Source organism: Cordyceps javanica, chromosome 2, assembly GCF_051103115.1.
Source record: "Cordyceps javanica chromosome 2, complete sequence".
Classification (NCBI taxonomy): domain Eukaryota; kingdom Fungi; phylum Ascomycota; class Sordariomycetes; order Hypocreales; family Cordycipitaceae; genus Cordyceps; species Cordyceps javanica.
The window spans coordinates 728,684-745,266 of record NC_139296.1 but is presented as its reverse complement, the minus strand read 5'-3'; the positions used below and the strand labels follow the sequence as shown (position 1 = coordinate 745,266).

General features: G+C 54.6%; 8 protein-coding genes across 8 annotated transcripts; 3 read left to right on the top strand and 5 right to left on the bottom strand.

The window, feature by feature from the left end:
* Positions 1–314: 314 nt before the first annotated feature.
* Positions 315–2,915, bottom strand: V2A60_002741 (uncharacterized protein; the record flags this gene model as incomplete). Its single annotated transcript, XM_083254087.1, has 1 exon — positions 315–2,915. The coding sequence occupies one exon, from the start codon at positions 2,913–2,915 to the stop codon at positions 315–317; it is 2,601 nt and encodes an 866-aa protein (XP_083110213.1).
* A 400-nt stretch (positions 2,916–3,315) lies between these two features.
* On the bottom strand, positions 3,316–4,377 carry V2A60_002740 (glutathione S-transferase; the record flags this gene model as incomplete). Its single annotated transcript, XM_083254086.1, has 3 exons — positions 3,316–3,671; positions 3,750–4,138; positions 4,343–4,377. The coding sequence occupies 3 exons, from the start codon at positions 4,375–4,377 to the stop codon at positions 3,316–3,318; spliced, it is 780 nt and encodes a 259-aa protein (XP_083110212.1).
* A 622-nt stretch (positions 4,378–4,999) lies between these two features.
* V2A60_002739 (uncharacterized protein) lies at positions 5,000–5,902 on the bottom strand (the record flags this gene model as incomplete). Its single annotated transcript, XM_083254085.1, has 1 exon — positions 5,000–5,902. The coding sequence occupies one exon, from the start codon at positions 5,900–5,902 to the stop codon at positions 5,000–5,002; it is 903 nt and encodes a 300-aa protein (XP_083110211.1).
* Positions 5,903–7,070: 1,168 nt separating this feature from the next.
* V2A60_002738 (uncharacterized protein) lies at positions 7,071–7,910 on the top strand (the record flags this gene model as incomplete). Its single annotated transcript, XM_083254084.1, has 1 exon — positions 7,071–7,910. One exon carries the CDS (start codon positions 7,071–7,073, stop codon positions 7,908–7,910), a length of 840 nt encoding a protein of 279 aa, XP_083110210.1.
* A 942-nt stretch (positions 7,911–8,852) lies between these two features.
* V2A60_002737 (translation initiation factor eIF3 core subunit c) lies at positions 8,853–11,525 on the bottom strand (the record flags this gene model as incomplete). The annotated part of the gene is made up of 2 exons (XM_083254083.1): positions 8,853–11,095; positions 11,177–11,525. The coding sequence occupies 2 exons, from the start codon at positions 11,523–11,525 to the stop codon at positions 8,853–8,855; spliced, it is 2,592 nt and encodes an 863-aa protein (XP_083110209.1).
* Positions 11,526–12,229: 704 nt separating this feature from the next.
* V2A60_002736 (HesB/IscA family protein) lies at positions 12,230–13,089 on the top strand (the record flags this gene model as incomplete). Its single annotated transcript, XM_083254082.1, has 2 exons — positions 12,230–12,568; positions 12,721–13,089. The coding sequence occupies 2 exons, from the start codon at positions 12,230–12,232 to the stop codon at positions 13,087–13,089; spliced, it is 708 nt and encodes a 235-aa protein (XP_083110208.1).
* A 432-nt stretch (positions 13,090–13,521) lies between these two features.
* V2A60_002735 (60S ribosomal protein uL30) lies at positions 13,522–15,181 on the bottom strand (the record flags this gene model as incomplete). The annotated part of the gene is made up of 3 exons (XM_083254081.1): positions 13,522–14,148; positions 14,342–14,453; positions 15,171–15,181. The coding sequence occupies 3 exons, from the start codon at positions 15,179–15,181 to the stop codon at positions 13,522–13,524; spliced, it is 750 nt and encodes a 249-aa protein (XP_083110207.1).
* Positions 15,182–15,647: 466 nt separating this feature from the next.
* On the top strand, positions 15,648–16,349 carry V2A60_002734 (40S ribosomal protein uS11; the record flags this gene model as incomplete). Its single annotated transcript, XM_083254080.1, has 3 exons — positions 15,648–15,714; positions 15,834–15,906; positions 16,037–16,349. The coding sequence occupies 3 exons, from the start codon at positions 15,648–15,650 to the stop codon at positions 16,347–16,349; spliced, it is 453 nt and encodes a 150-aa protein (XP_083110206.1).
* Positions 16,350–16,583: the final 234 nt, after the last annotated feature.

Genomic DNA, 16,583 nt, shown 5'->3' with positions numbered 1-16,583 from the left:
CTCTGTATATCAAAGCTTGAATTTTTCGGGGTAAACAAAGCGGGATATCGGCGTTTGGAAACTATTGGGATGGTAGACAGTCATCTACTTTTTGATTCTATAACGAATGCTACGTTCTTACAGTACATCTAGTACAACATAGCCAAACTGGCCTTTTTGTAAGATGGCCAGGTATGTTGGGAGAAAAATAATAATGTACATGGTATTTGGTATGGTACTCTACACTCAGCCTTTGTCCACCCGTGATGTAGACAAGGAGCCAGATGAAAATATTGTACAAACAACTGAACAAACGCAGTAGCGATCGATGCTGTTCAGTAATACTCAATCAGCTTGTTCAGCCCGCCCGGCATGTTGGTCTCGTCGAGGAGCCCATTCTCCTTGGCAAGGTGCCAAAAGTGATGCTTCCAGAAGCGCGCATCGTCCATGTCACCGTGGGGGCCTCTCTGCGCCTGCGCCACCATCTTGTTGTGCAGGGCCGAGTCGACGACGCGGCGCGCGTTGACGACGTCGCCCTTGGCCAGCAGGGCACGGAGCAGCTCGTTGAGGCAGGGCAAGGAGGTGACGGGCCGGCCGGCGGCGGCCAGCGCATCGAAGCGCTCGAGGGCGAGGTAGGGCTCCCCCGTGAGGGCGGCGGCGCGGATCACGCGCTCCCACAGCGTCTGGTCGCCGCGCGCCGTGTCCGCCATGTTGTACTTTTCCAGCAGCGCCTGGATCGGCGCGAACGAGTGCGGGTCGAGCTGTAGCGAGCGCTCAATCAGGATCGTCACCATGTACGGGTTGATGCGGACTTTTAGGTGCCGCAGGTGCGCCAGCACGGCGTCGACGGCCGCGTCTGAGGCGTTCGCCAGCGAGGCGACGGCGTGCAGTGCCTTGGCGTAGAGCTCCGAGGTGAGGGTGAATTTGGACCGCGCCAGGTCGGCAAAGACTTGGTCCACGGCGTCGACCTGCGCTTCAGGCGAGTCTTGGCTAGTCAGCGCCAGCATCTCCTCGATCAAGATGACAAAGGTTGCCTGGTTAGGCTCGACACCGTTCTGTTCCATCAATTCCATGATCCAGGCGACGTCGTCGGGCCCGGTAGCAAAGGCCCTCCGGAGGATGATGTTGTGGGTGCTAATGTCGGGTCTGATGCCATGGTTGTGAGCCCAGCTGAGCAGCACCTTGGCGGCCGGCGGATCAATCTCAAGGATGCCCTTGATGCACGCATTCACCATTTCGATGCTGGGCTGCACTGCACCACTTTCTGCGACTGTGTCGGCCTTTACCGCCTCATCCCAATCCTTTTGTAGCTTCGAAAGCGCATTTACACACACGCCGATCTTTCCCTTGAGGATGTAGGCGGCCAGGCGTTCTGTCCAGATGGGCACATCAAGGCGCACATTCGCACTTTCTAATTGACTCCACAACGCATCAATTTTCCTTGTATCCTTGCAAAGCCTCCAGCCGTGCATCATGCTGGTGTATGTCTTGAGCGTGAGCGGGATCTGCAGCTTGGTCATCAGCTCTACTGCCGTCTTATACTCGTAGTCCAGGCGCAGTGCGCAGGCAATAAAGATGATAAAATCCATCAATTCGGGCCTGGATTGTACGGCGGAGCGTAAGCCCTCATTTTCGGCTTGTTTTTGGTACAACTCTGCCCATATGGTCCGGACCCCTGGTTTATTGCGCTCTTCATATGCCTTCTGCAGTCGCTTGTGGATCTGGGCAAGACTGGTTTTTGACTCAAATGCAACGCCACCTCGACGCCATGCTGCCTTTTTATTTTGTAGGAACTGAACGAGTATGGGCCATTGATTAGTGATGTATGAATGAAGCTCATAAAACTTCTCCGATGGGAAAGAAACGGCATGATGGGCGACCTGATGTGGCAATTGTGTCAGCATGGATCCGGCACCTTGGCTGTGTTCAGCGAAAAAAGTGCTCGTAAGCTCCAATAACGGTGCGAAGTCTCTCTGTACATGTTCTGTGACGAATCGTGTGTCAGAGACGACGCACAGTGTCGCCAAGAGCCCGCCGATAAGTTCTTTTGTCCCGCCGTTTTCGAATTGAGGAAACAAAGCTTTAAGAAAAGCCTCTGGAGCAACGCCATTGTCGTTGAGAACCTCATGGTTTGATTTCTGCGCATCTCTCAATGTGACTTCAAACTCGACCTTGTCTGGGAGGGCGAAACGCAAGGGCTGGTCCTTTTCAGGCAGCCGTTGCATTTGTGAAACGTGCATCCAAAGCTCTAGTAGATTCTGAGCCAGAAAGCCGCGATGGGAGCTAGAGTTTTTGTGTGTGGCAAATACATGGCATATCTTGAGTGCCATCATATTGGGAATGTGCAGGCTTGTGATGCCCAAGCGAGCTGCGAGGCGCGCGATCTCAAGGCAGGTGGAGGCTCGACCGTGTTGAAGCTCGTCCCTGCAAGCACCGTTGATGAATTCATTCAGGAGCTGTGATACAGGTGTCGGGAAATTGGTGTCATAGGCTCGTAGATGGGGCCATATCGACTCGTCAAATGTCTTGAGCCGTTGACTGACCGGTTCGTTTTTCCGGGCCACCAGAGTGCTTAGCATAAATGTGATGTCGATCTCGGACACCGCGTTCGTGCCAGAGAGGCCTTGGTTGGGAAGTATGGCGGTCGTTTTGCCTGTCCATTCTGTATTTTTGGCATTGACGATCTGATTAAACATGTCGAAGGCCGATACGTCGGATTTGGACGGGAACCGCGCGCCAGCCTGCTTGGGTTTATGCTTTCCATATCGATGGCGCAGCGGTCTCCGATTCTTCGCGGGAGACGGCGAGGTTCGACCAGGCTGTTCGTTGCGTGTCGTGTCGCCGAACGAGGAGAATGCCAGTTTGGCGACGGACTGGGGAGCTTGCGTGCGCAGCTGCGAGGTGCATCGCCAGCACACAGCGCGAGACGGGAGCATGACGCCAATTCCAATGCAGATATCGAGCGTCTATGCGCCCCCCCTCGATGCTTCCCTTCAGCCGCAAAAAAAAAAAAAAAACGTCACGCGCAGAGCTCCGGCTATGCTGAGCAGTGATGTCGTGTGTCTCTATCAGGGACAATCATTGGAAGAATATTTGAGGTTGAGATTCTGTGGTGGATCCCTCCAACCTTGTGGTGGGTCCCACCACTACTCAGTACACAGCTCGCAGGCTGGCTACATGGAGAAAAAGCCATAAGAGCTGGATAAATGAAATAAAGAGTAAATTGTAAAACTTTTGACGGGTTTGAATTACAGCAGACGCAAAACTCATACATCGTAGTGGGCCTACGTGGCACAACTGAATTGCAAAGGACATCTCTTCAGTAGCTCGCCTACACTACAGCGACGGCTGGAACTTGCCGTCCAGCTCCTCGACCTTGGCAATGCTCTTCTTGTAGCCTGGGCTGCTCTCCAGGGTCTGAATGTACTCGGACACGCGAGGGTAAGTCTGCTCCCAGCCAGGTACAATATCCCTGAGACGGGATTTGGATGCGATGAGGGGGAAGCTCATGAGAATGTCGGCCGCAGTCAGCTGATCGTTGCAGAGGTACTTGCCACCCGAGGTGGAGAGCTGCTCATTGAGCATGGCCAGGTTCTTCTTGAGGTTGGGAGCGATGAATAGGGCGATGATCCTGTTTGCGACCATGGAAGTGATGGGTCGAACGAAGAAGGGAATGTCAGTACCCTTGAGGCCTGCGTAAATGGTCAGCACGAGCGGTTTTTGGGCGCGCGCGTTCGCAAAAAGCGACAAAGGACGGGGGAAACACATACGACCAATGACAAGCGACATGACCAGGTAAGGCATCAGGGTGCCCTCGGCGTAGTGCAGGTAGTACTGATGGCGAAGGTAGGCCTCGGTCTCGCCGCCAATCGTGTTCTCCTTGCCCTCCTGCCAGCGCTCGGGAACGAGGCGGCGGCCCTCTGGGTAGTGCGTGCAGAGGTATTCCGTCATCCAGCCGCTCTCGGCCAGGACAATGGGCTTGGCATCGGCTCCGGGAGGCGTGATGGTGATGACGGGCGACTTGCCGAGAGGGTGCACCTTTGCGAGTTCCGGGGGCGCGAGGAACGTCTGCTTGTTGCGGTGGAAGATTTCGACCTCGTAGTTGACCTTGAGCTCCTCGAGAAGCCAGAGGATGCGCTGGGAGCGCGACTGCTCGAGCCTGCGGGCGGGGACGTTCGTCGATTAGCTCATTGCATTGTTCTTTTTCGACCTTTTTTTCTTCTTCTTCTTTTCTTCTCGCGACTGCCGCCGACCAGTGGGCGAGGAGCTTTTGTCGCATCGTATGAGACATGCGGCTCGTTGCTCTGGTCCGTGGCGGGCGCACAGGCACAGGCCAAACAAGCTAGGTGGTGACACAACTTACCAGTAGAGCTTGACCTTGGCTGTGTCAGTAGACATTTTGGAGTGAGCGAATGAGGTAATGAGCCTATATGGAAGAACAAAAACTTGTGTTTAAGAAAAATCGAGAATTTTTCAAATCAAGTCCAAAACCTTATGTTGCACTGCCTGTGCCGGGACAAGATAGTACCTAGTTGCACAGGAATCATTGCTGGGGCTCTGAAAATGGCCGAGGTTCCATGGAGTATCATTGCTTAGCGTCCCCCGTAGACGACTCCATTTCGTCACAATTGGCCCTGTATTTTCGGATGCCACCCATTCCGGGTAGGCTGTCCGGATACCATGGCGTCCAAATTATTATAGCCCTATGGCGATCAGAGGCCATGTGTGGCAATGGCGTTGAGGAAATGGATGATGACCTGGAACCTTTCACATGGGGCGTGGGATTGGCGCACCTGGCAGAAGCAATCCACGGCGGACGGGGTGCTCACACCATTTAATAAGCTGCACAAACGGTCTACTACTAATAAACGTCGCTCATACCTGATGCTGGTCTTAGCAGAATTCATTTTCATGCAATTCCTCCCATAGGTTACGCGCGGCTTCTCGTGGCCTCCGTAGACTAATTTTTCCAATAGTAATCACTACTTCATAACCAGAAACAGCGACAGTCAGGTACGAATCACCCACCGCCATCACCGCCGCCGCCGCCACCACCATCTCCTCCACCTCCGCCGTCACCACCACCACCTCCATCACCACCGCCATCGCCGTAACCGCCATCGCCGCCACTACCGCCATCAAAATTCCATCCCCCTCCATCGCCGCCCCCGGTGCCACTTCCTCCGCCACCCCCTTGGCCGTCAGTTTCGCGACGGCGAGGATCCCGCCTGTTTCGTCGTCGCCGTCTTGTCAGAATATGCCGCCTATCCCAAACTGGACAGCGCACGAGGGCTGTGGCTGCCAGCGCGAACACGACTCCGCCAGCAACGACACTGACCGCTATGGCGAATGCCAGAGCGTTGATTCCGGGATACGGAATGGTGTACGTGCCCCTCGGCACCGCTAGCAAAATCATGGGAGCGACTCTGAGCGCCGCGGTGAGCAACAAGGCGATGCAGTGCACGCCCTTGCTGCACTGAAAGCCAACGACTATGGACAGAACCATGTGCAGTAGCCACACTGCAGCCATGACGATGCCAAACGGCGCTTTAAACTTGAATATACCGTACCCGCTCGCGGTAAAGACGGCTGCGACGATCAAAGACGCGCTCAATGCCAGAAAAGTGAGGAAAAAGACGACTGAAGCTGCACGCCAAGCAGACCTCGGGAGACAACTGGTCAGTATCATGCTCAGCCCGGTCACGGCGCTGGGCAGGAGGCCAACGATCCAGAACTGTATCAACAAGTCGCCATTTCGATCGAATCCGGTTGAGCCGACATAGATGAGCACCGCTTGGATGACGATGGGCGTCGTCTCAGTCAATACAGCCGCGATGTGGCCTGCTACGCTCATCCGCGCAAGATGCTCGGAGCTCGTACCTGGCCCAAAGTAGTACCGCACTGCCCATGACTTGTGATTCATTTCGAACCTCCGAATGAGTTGCACCACGAAGCCGGGCTGCAAAGATCGCAGGCAGCTCCACATGACATTGCGGGCGAAGCTCCCCAACCCCCCGCGCGCTTGAGCTCGCGCTGGCTGTGCGGCATAGCAGTTGCACGCGCCGTCGTATTCAGGCTGATGCGCAAAAGTGTCATTACGGCCCTGGGGAAACAAGCTTGGTAGCTCCGAAACCCACCATATACAACACAGCAGAGCGACTGTCGCCGACAGTGCGAACCAGTGGAGCCCAGTCACCGTGTAAGTCGCGGACGAGTCCTCTGTCATCGCATCTTGGTCTGTCCGCGTCTTTGTTGTTGAGTATATCTGTTGCGTTGTTACGATTCAAAGGATATTTCTAGACTCGACTTTTGCCCTCAACTACACTACTGCCTGAACAGGGAGGGCCGAGTTTTATTCTTGAGTCGTCAATGCCAAGACAAAGGGTCTTGTGAGACGGCCCCAGCGTCGCAAAGCTTCAGCTCGCTAACCAGACCTATCAGAGATGCGAGAGGCGTCGCAATCAGCCTTGCACGTGTGCCATGCGCCTAACCACTTTAAAGTCAACTTTGGCAAGCTCTTCCACTTTTTGTTTGCTCTCCTAATTTGATACCGAAAAATGCCAAGTCGACATGCTCGTTCAGTTCACAAGCCGAAGCGACAATCACGACGGGCACGCAGAGACCCTGCTAACCGACGTGAAAAGGCCCAGCACCCTTATTATGTACTAGCTTCATCTTCCACCAGAATTCTATAAAACAAACGGATTGTAAATCTCCCTCTCGTATGAGTGCTGTGAGTGGCTGACTCCTGTTTCAAAGTCTAACAAGCAAAGGTTGCTGTGATGACTCCGGCGCTGTACAAAAAACACGATAGGCTTCATTATCGAAAATTGAAAACAAATCAGACGAGGCATCAATGACCGAAGGAAAAGAAAATATGGTTGAGATGCATTTTCAAATTTTGGTCTTCACGCTGCGCTGTTACATCGCCGACCATCATAACAGCTAGACTTGGCAGTACTAGTACTGAATGACGCAGGGCTGGCCCCTCACTCTGACCGCTCACTGAAAGTCAATCCAGACACGACAGACAATCTCTGAGAAGCCTTCTTTGCAATCTTTAAATTACACCACAGGACTTCACGTCTACCATGTCGGAAACCGAGAGCTCCCCGCAGCGCATCACGCTCTTCGACATTGCGCAGAAGCCGCCCGTGGAGGAGTCGTGCTGCGCGCCCAACCCGTGGAAGGCCCGGTTCGCGCTCAACTTCAAGCAGCTGCCGTACTCGACGACGTGGGTCGGCATGCTGGACATTGGCAAGGTGCGGCGGGAGCTCGGCGCGCCCGCGTGCCGCAAGTTCGCCGACGGCGAGGACTTTTACACGCTGCCCGTCGTGCGGGACCCCGCGACCGGCGCCGTCGTCGGGGACTCGTTTGACATTGCCGTCTACCTGGAGAAGCAGTACCCCGGGTCCGGCGGCGGCAGCCTGTTCCCCGAGCAGGCGCTCGCATTCACGTTTGAGCCCACCGTCGACTTCCCCACGCTCCTGACGCTGCCCCGCGACCCGAGCTACCCGCAGTACGGGCGCTTCAACCTCAGCGCCGACACGCTCTTCACCACCTTTACCAGCCTCATCGCCGGCGGCATGCCGCTGGACCCGGCCACCGCCGACGAGGTCAAGGCCGAGTTTGCGCGCCGCGCCGGCGTCGCGCCCGGGCAGGAGTTCAAGCTCGAGGGTGAGGCGCGCCAGGCGGTCCTCGACGGCTTCCAGGCGGCGCTGGCCGGGCTGGCCAAGCTGTACGCCGAAAAGGCCGAGGGTCCGTTCATTCTGGGACGCCAGGTCAGCTACGCCGACTTTATCGTCGGCGCTTGGCTGCGCATGTTCTGCGTCGCCCTGCCCAGAGCGGAGTGGGAGCAGCTCAAGACCTGGCATGACAGCACGTTTGGACGCCTGCACGACGCCCTAGATTCATATGCTCAAATTCAGTAAGCCCAGCCTAGGCATTTTTAGCATAAATCATTTAAAAAGTTTTATTCGTTTATCCATATAATTATGCATCAATAAAAGACTGGTCATGGTACATTTTATGTGTAACTATGTTTCGGAGCTCCCTGTTTTCAAAAAGGTATCCCTTGATTTCTCATTCAATGGCAGCATGCAACGGCGGCAAACATTTTGCTCAGATCAGGCCGGTGCTCGACTTCACAAAAAACACAAAATTGACACCCGATCCGACGTTGAGAAGGTGGCCATCAGCTTTACCAATACGATTTGCCTGGGCCGTCGTCAACCCGATGGTACCCATCACCAACAACGACGAGACATGTCTGCAGATTTTTCCCTTCATGGCCGCATACGTGGTAGACGGCCCGCCTTTTCGTTGTCGGCTGCGCGTCCAGTCTTGCAACGCTGGCGAACGCCTTCTCCCGGCCGCCGCGGCGGGATGCAAAGCGCGCCAAGGTCAAGAGTGCCGGTAAGGAGCCCAAGGCTACTTGCATGATAACACCATCAGCAGAACAACTAAACACCGAGATCATGCAAGCAAGTCACAGGCATGAGTAGCCAGGCTCATAAATTTCTACTATATTTTTGTCAAAGTTTTTCTTTTCTGATCATTACATAACAAAAGAGGAAAAAGGAAATAAAAAAAAATCCGCGCGGGTAAAACAACGTGTCAACAAGAACAAGAGGCTAATCTGAGCCACTTCTTCCACCATCAAAAAATCGTGCTGTCCACTGGTCCCTATCCCATGCGTAACAGACATGAAAACAAAAGTCATGACCATGATTTTTTTTCCCACGCAAGAGGAAAAACACAGAAAAAGACGCCCGAGCCTGCGTGAGAGATGCTTTCTTTCCATTCTTTCCATATCCTTTTTAAACCCATATGCAACGTGATTCGTTTGGCACCTCCTACATCTCGTCTTCTACTCAACCACGAACGGCGGCCCCCAGAGCTCCGCCAGTAAACTGCGTACCTCCAGCCTGGCGCTGAGTGTTGCCGCCGAGGCGAGCACCACCGCGACCACCACGGCCACCGCCTCTTTGACCGCCGCGACCACGGCCGCCCTGGCGCTCAAAGGCGTTGGACGTGCCCTGTGTGCGGTGCTCGAGCGTGCGCTCGTTGGTCTCGATGAGGCCGCTGGCCTTGTCGGAGAGGGTGAGAGCCAGAGACTGCAGGCGGCTGAGCTCGACACCCTTGCGGAAGATGACGGTCGAGGTGACCTGGTCAAGGGAGGCAGCAAGCTCCTCGTGAGCAATCATCTTGCTGACAACGGCAGTGACCTTGGCGTCGTCGAGCTCAAACATTTGCGACAGCGTCTCAGTAGCGAGTGTGTCGTAAAAGGGAGCATATGTGAAGAGATAGGTGCGCAGGCCCTCCTCCTGGATCTGCTTGGACAGCATGGCCTTGATATCCTCGGCATCGGGCATCAGGTCCCAAATTTTAATGCTGTGGATAAAGGTGATGGCCTTCTTCCACTCACCAGCAGCAAGAGCCTTGGAAGCCTGCATGACGTGGTCACGAGTGTTTTCAGGAGGGCCGGTGAAGATCTGGCGCTCGTGGTACTCGAGCATGCGACGGTAGGTCTTGCTGATGATGCGCTTCTTGACATCGGGAGAAGAACCAGTCTGGGCCAGCAGAGGAATCTCCAGAAGCATGCTGCATGTGAGGTAAACGCACTCGAGGAGTTCCAGGTTAATGTGCATGTGGAAAGGCAGCTGGCGCTGCTTCTCTAGGCGCTCCTGCTCGGGAGAGACCTGGCTGTATCGCTGAATCATGACACCCTGAGCAAGCAGCTCCTTCTGTCTGCCGCTGCCGCAAATCTCCTGGAGAGTGTTCTGGGCATCGTAGACCAGGCCCTTGCGGAAAGCGCAGAGGCCGACCTGCACGAGCGTGCGGTTGTAGAGGATTTGGCTGAGAACGTCAAAGTTGGGAATGTTCTCCTGGAGATGGGACATGAGCATCATGTCACGAGCCTTGTAGTACTCGTTGTGCAGAGCAAGGAAGTAAACCTGGCAGAGCATGGCACGGGCACGGATAATGCCGTCGGCGTGGCTGAAGAGGTAGTTGCAGAGCACGTTGACCAGGTTGCTAGCGTCCTGGGACTGGCTGCGGGAAGTGATGACGGACTCGACGTTGGATCCAGCAGCTTCCCAACAGTTCTCCTCGAAGGTCTTGATGACGGCCGAAGGTTTGAAGTAGACGTGCTCGAGCCTGCGCATAACGATGCGGTTAACGCTGTCCTGAGGAGTGTCGAGGGCGGTATCCTTGCGCAGGTATTCGTAGTAGAGCATGCCGCGGAAGATGATGTTGTAGAGGGAGCTCTCATCCTGGAGGCGCTCAATGTATTCAGGGGTATGGGGATCAATGCTCTGGAGGGAGCGGGTGAGCTCATCATCCAGCCTCTCGACGTAGGAGACGATGCTGCCGGGAACCTTGATGTACTTGTCGCCAGCAGCCAGCGTGGGAGGCTTCTCGTCGTCATCCCATTCCTCGGCGTGTTCAACAACAAGATATTCCTTTTCAGTGCTCAAGAGTTCGAGAAGAGCAGAGAGCTCCTTTTCGGCAGCCTTCCAGTGCTCGAGGGGCATGGCAGTAGCAGTGCCGGAGCCGAGATCAAAGCGAGCCGAGACGAGCGCCAAGAGAGTGCGAATTTTCTGGTAAGGAGTATTGGCAATCTCCAGGAGCTTCTCCATGACAGTGATCTGTTCAGCCTTGTCGGTGTTCTTCTTACCACGCGACTCCATGATTCCACGGAGGTGCTTGAAGATGCTCTCGGGGGTATACTGGAGGGTGCGGCCGCCCTTGCCAACGGTGGCGAAGCCCTCGTCGTCAATTTCCTCGGGAGCAACCTCGATAGCCGAGGCAGCCTTGAGCTTCTTGGGCGCCTTGGGGGCCTCGATCTCCTCGGCTTCAGACTCCATGAAAGCATCCTTGTCCTCACGGTACGAGTCAATCTGGCTCTGATATTCCTTGTTGGTCTTCTTGATCTTTTGCTTGACGGCGTTGAGAGCACGGGCTTGAATGGCGTTCATCTTCTTGGGCGTAACCTTTTGTTTGGCGAGAGACTCGTTCAAGAAGTCCTCAAGCTCGGCGAGGATGCGAATGTAAGGCTTTGGGGTCTTGCTGGCGGCGGGCACCTTGGAAATCTGGCGAGTGAGCTTGTCGAACTCTGTCCAGTCTGGTTAGCATAATGATATCTCTCTCCTTGGCAGCCTCTGCCATGTAAAAATAGAGGCAAGGATAGGCTCACCATTGGAAATGAGCGTCCAGTCGCCATTCTTCTCGCCGTTCTCAATCTGCTTGATGGAACCCTCCAGTTCGTCGGTGAACTTGGTCTTTGCACTGCGGACCTTGGCGCGGGCCTCATCGTCACTGTCGTCGCTATCCGAGTCGGCATCCTTCAAGAATCTGTTTTTCCCCTGGGCCTCGTCATCGCTGCTGCTGTCATCGTCGCTGTCCGTGGGGAAGTCCGAGTCGTCCTCCTGGTCGGAGCCCTCTTGCTGGAAATCTTGCTGCTCGTTATCCGAGTAGAGCTCTTCCTCGTCGCTGGAGCTATCGCTGGAGCTGTCGTCGCCTCCACGGCGGAAAAATCGAGACATTTTGGGCGAGATGGGCTGGCAGGTTCGGTCAAAATGTCAGTCCTCGGAGGGGGGGAATCTCGAGTTAATTTCTCGACTTTGTTCGAGTCGCCCTGACGCGCGGGGTGAAAATTGATGATTTTTGGTGGGCAGGTGGGGCACGCACTTTGGGGCTTAGCGACACGGTTCAGAGGACGAGCAGGAGTCACAGGGGAAGAGTCACACACAAATTGACCTGGCCTGATTACCTCAGCCACCCAGTCCAACCACCTCGAGGTACCTAGGTACCACCAACAAGCCGATTTTTTCCTGCATTCTCATTGAATCTCCATTGGCAAGTACCTAAGCCCCGGGGCCAGAGCTGTCACTATACTAGAAAACAGGTCAAAAGCTTGAGAAACTGACGTAAAAAAAAATTGAGAATTCATACATACAGTGAATATCAATTCTACATTTTCCTAAACAATGTTTAAATTACACTCTTTGCACGAAATGCGGGGAAGTCAAGTATTGCCTCTCTTCCAGGTACAAGATGTGCCCTAGAATTATCCCGGCATAGTGGCGTGACCGCTGCTTGCACCCGCTGCGAGCCACTGTGCCGGAACCACTCAAAGCGCCCAGCCAATGCTAGCCTCTCTATATCGGCTTTGCTCAAATCTTTTGTATTAATAACCTCTCTCTCACTCTACACGGTCTCCCGGCTCGCCCGCCACAACACAACCACAATGGCACCTTTGCGATGTGCCCACGGCTCCTGCTCGGCGCGGTTCTTTGTCCAGCTAGCAAAGAGGCGGTATGCTACCGCGGCGGCCGCGCCCACGGCGACGGCGAGCTGCTTCGACTTCCTCGCGCCGCGGACCGTGGCCTCGCCACCTCGGATGACACACGGCACAACTCGGCCCCTCGCGAGACGAAGCGCGGCGCCGCCCGCGACGCCCGCGACGATACCCAGACGGGCCTTTTCCTCCTCGGCGACTCGGAGCGCGACGGTGTGCGTGCAGAACCCGGTCAAGGACGAGGACGGCAACGACATGACGCTTGAGATTACCGCCCGCGCGGCCAAGGTACGTCCTCTCTTTCTACCCGAGCTTCATCCCTTACCGGAGAAACTGCCTGTGCGGTGCAAAGCAGAGCAAAATCAGGGCAGTCTTTGAGATGCGCCAGCAGCCGTCAAAAGCGAAAGAGACGTGCTAACAATTTCGTGCAACGATGGCAGCGCCTCTCCGAAATCATGGTCAAGGACGCGAACCCCAATCTTGCGCTGCGGATCCAGGTCGAAAGCGGCGGCTGCCACGGCTTCCAATACCTGATGAGCCTCATCACGATACCCCAAAAGGACGCCGCCGAGTTCGCCGCCGCCGTCGGCGAGGACGACTCCATCTTCCAGTACGTCGGCGAGGACCCGGCCGTCGGCGCCAAGTACGACGGCGCCCGCATCATACTCGACGAGCCCTCGCTGGATCTCCTCAAGGGCAGCAAGGTGGACTTTACGATGGAGCTGATTGGCTCGCAGTTCAAGATTGTGGACAACCCTCTGGCAACAAGTAGCTGCGGCTGCGGAACGAGCTTTGACATCAAAATGTAGATGGAACCTCGTCGCCGCGGGGGGCGGGGGCATGGATGGACTACCAGCACCGCCCTTTCTTTGTAACCTTCAGACTATAAACCCTGTACACACACATATTATGATATAATAATTATGATACAAGACAAGAGTAGGCTGAACGCCTCGAAGATTCAAACAGAAGCCCAAGTCTACTCGTAATATGATTTTTTTTCAAGACCAATTTAATGCAAGTCATTCACGTGTCATCGTCAGAGAAAATAATCACAAAATGCAGGGAAGCTGGTGTGCCATTCATAAGGGGAAATTTATTCCTCAAAACAAAAGCCCAAGTCGTGCTAGCAAACGCCAAATCATCCATGCCATGTAAGTAGGCCCGAGGTCACTACCAGTTTTGTCCCGCCCAGTTCCTTCATACACATTTTATTTTTTTGATTGCATCAAGGTGCCAGTTTAGTTCATCTGGCGGATGAGGCCGTTGATGGCGTCCTCGCGGTTGCCGAGGTCACCGCCCTCAATGAAGTGCTTGAACTTGCGGGCACGGAAGCCGCCAGTGGGGTTGGAGAGCTTGAAGGGCCACAGGAAGTTGGCCACCTGCTTGAAGTTGGGGCCGACCGAGTAGATCTCGTGGACGAGATCCTCAATGCAGACAATGCCGTACTTGCCGAGGTTCTCCTCAATGATGGCGTTGTCGGTCAGAGCAATGCGCTGCTTGTTGATCTTTCCGTATCCGCGCTTGTAGATGAGCTCCTTGATGGACTTGAGGTTAGGATAACCGTAGGCGATCCAGGGCTCGACGATCTTGAGCATCTCAGTGGTGGCCTTGGTGACCTTGATGAAGACGCCGTTGTTGATCTGGAGCAGACGGAGGAGCTGGAGGATCTTGCGGGGCTTGGGGGCAATCTTGTTGATACCCTTGATGCGGACGACAAAGATCAGCTTGGCCTCGGCAGGGACGTAGGCGGAGTCGTCCTTCTTGGCGGCGCGGTGAAGACGGATCTTCTCGCGCTCAGCATCGCGGTACTCCTTGACGTACTTCTCAGCACGCTTGAAGATGACGCTACGCTTCTGCTTGTTGGACTATTGAAATGCGCTGTTAGCATGACTGCTCGACCTCGGCAATGACAGGAACAAATGATGGTCAGGCGATTGTATCAGACCCGAAAGAAGGTTAACTATCAACAGCATCGACAGATGTCTAGTTGACAATGGTATGTTGTGCATCACGCAAACAGTGCCACACTTGTGAAAGGAACGAGGGAAAAGAACTTACGGCCTTCCTCTTCTCGACAGCGGCGGTGCGCTCAGCGCGAGCCTTCTCCTGGCTCTTGCGCTTCTTGAGAAGGGTCTCAGGGACCAGGATGTGGTCGTTGGTAGGGACGGTACTGTGAGCAGATCAGATTAGTACGTAGTCCAGCACAACCCCGTGCGAGGGCGTGGAACAGAGAGCGCCGGTGCGAGAATTGTAGCTTGAGCGCGACATTCTCGCTTTGGCTGACTCGAAACTGTATTTGATCGGTGAAGTGATCAAGGAAAAGAAGGAGTATTCTCCTTTTATTCAACTTGAGTCAAGATTTCATCCGACAAGACCTCCGACTTTCGTCGGAGAGTAAGAAGCCGCGTTGGGATACACGCTGAATGGGTTCAAGTTTTTCGAAAGACGCTTTTCAGCAAACCTTCCGCTCAAGCCCAGCTCAGCCCAATCCGCAGCAATGTATTTAAGAGCGAAGAATGTTCCATGAACAAGTGTCTTCATCTCCAACACCCCAGGCAGCATCTCTCAGATCCGCAGAGCCAATGGTTTCAGGCCTGAAGAAACGAGGGCAATACGCCACGGGACAAGAAAACATCGAGCTGGCAAGCAGCTTCAATCGAGAAGCAAGGCAATTCCATTCTCCCCCCAAGAGAGATCAGGAATAGCCTCACTAGTCAGATGAAGCTGGCTTTTTTGCCGACAGCGAAGAGGACCACGACAAAATCTGCAATATCTCGCGAAAAAAGGGGGAGGTGGGAAACCGGAGGCGAAAGAGAATCGCAATTCTCCCATTGCTCATCGTTCCATCGTTTCGCACGAGTTCAACACAACAAGGGAATAGACATACGTGGCACCCATTTCGACGGTTGGCTGTGATGGTGGTCGGTTAGTGATGAGGAAGAGAAGAGAGTAGTGGGTGGGCAGTTTTGGGGTATTTTCTTCTCAGCCGTGGACACTGGTACCCTGGCCGTCGCCGCCCACAAGCGAATTAAAAAAAAAACCCCCACATCTTTTTTTTTACTTGTGCTCACCGCCAAAAAAAAAGTTTTAGTGGGGATTCACCCAACCGCGCAAACGATCCAAGCCAGCTTTTTTTTTCCCTCGTCGCCTAGGGTCAGGGCTTTTTTTCGTGCACGCACAACACTGTGTACTCGCCCGTTCTGCCACACCCCACCGCTCACTCCCAGCCCACTCGCTCCGGGGGCTGGCTGGCGTGTGCCCCGTCCAAACCACCAAAGTGCCCGCCGCTCTTGGGTGCCTTGGTGATTTTGGAGATTTCCTCATTCTCAACCCGCCAAGTCTCACCGCAGAACAACCAGTCAAAATGCCCCCCAAGAAGGTCACCCGCGCTCCCCAGGAGAACATCTCCCTCGGTCCCTCCGTCCGCGATGGTATGTAGAAGAAAAAAAATAACCCTACCCCCGTTGTCCGAATTGATGCGTCTTTCGCATTTCGACGGATTCCAGTCGTCAGGTTGCCCAAGCTAACAAGTCCTTCTTCCGAAACACAGGCGAGCTCGTCTTTGGCGTTGCCCGTATCTTTGCTTCCTTCAACGACACCTTTGTCCACATCACTGATCTCAGGTTCGTTTTTTTTATTATACCCTCCCGCGCACCCTCGCTCTTTGCCCCTCCCTCCGGACGGGACGCAAAACAGAAACAGAGGTTATATATGACGTGAATCGGGGTTGGCTAACGTTTGATGGGCTTGCAGTGGTCGCGAAACCATCACTCGTGTCACTGGTGGCATGAAGGTCAAGGCCGATCGTGACGAGTCCTCCCCCTACGCCGCCATGTTGGCCGCTCAGGACGTCGCCGCCCGCTGCAAGGAGCTCGGCATCAACGCCCTTCACATCAAGATCCGTGCCACCGGCGGTAACGCCACCAAGACCCCCGGCCCCGGTGCCCAGTCTGCCCTCCGCGCCCTCGCCCGTGCTGGCATGAAGATTGGCCGCATCGAGGACGTCACCCCTACCCCCTCCGACTCTACTCGCAGAAAGGGTGGTCGCCGTGGTCGTCGTCTCTAGATGCAAAAGCTCTTCCACCCCAAGGGTTTATGCTCCGAGAAAAAAAAGACAATCACGACAAAAAAAAGTTTTGGTGTTTTTCTTTATTTCAAAGCAAAAGAGTTCTGGTCTACGTTGCTGGGACATTTTGCGCAGGAGTCTCTTGGTCTGACTGGTTTCCATCTGTGGCGTTGAGAAAACGAGGAGAACGGCATTTATCGCCTGGTCTCCAACCTACCTTGTTGCATTGCCTGC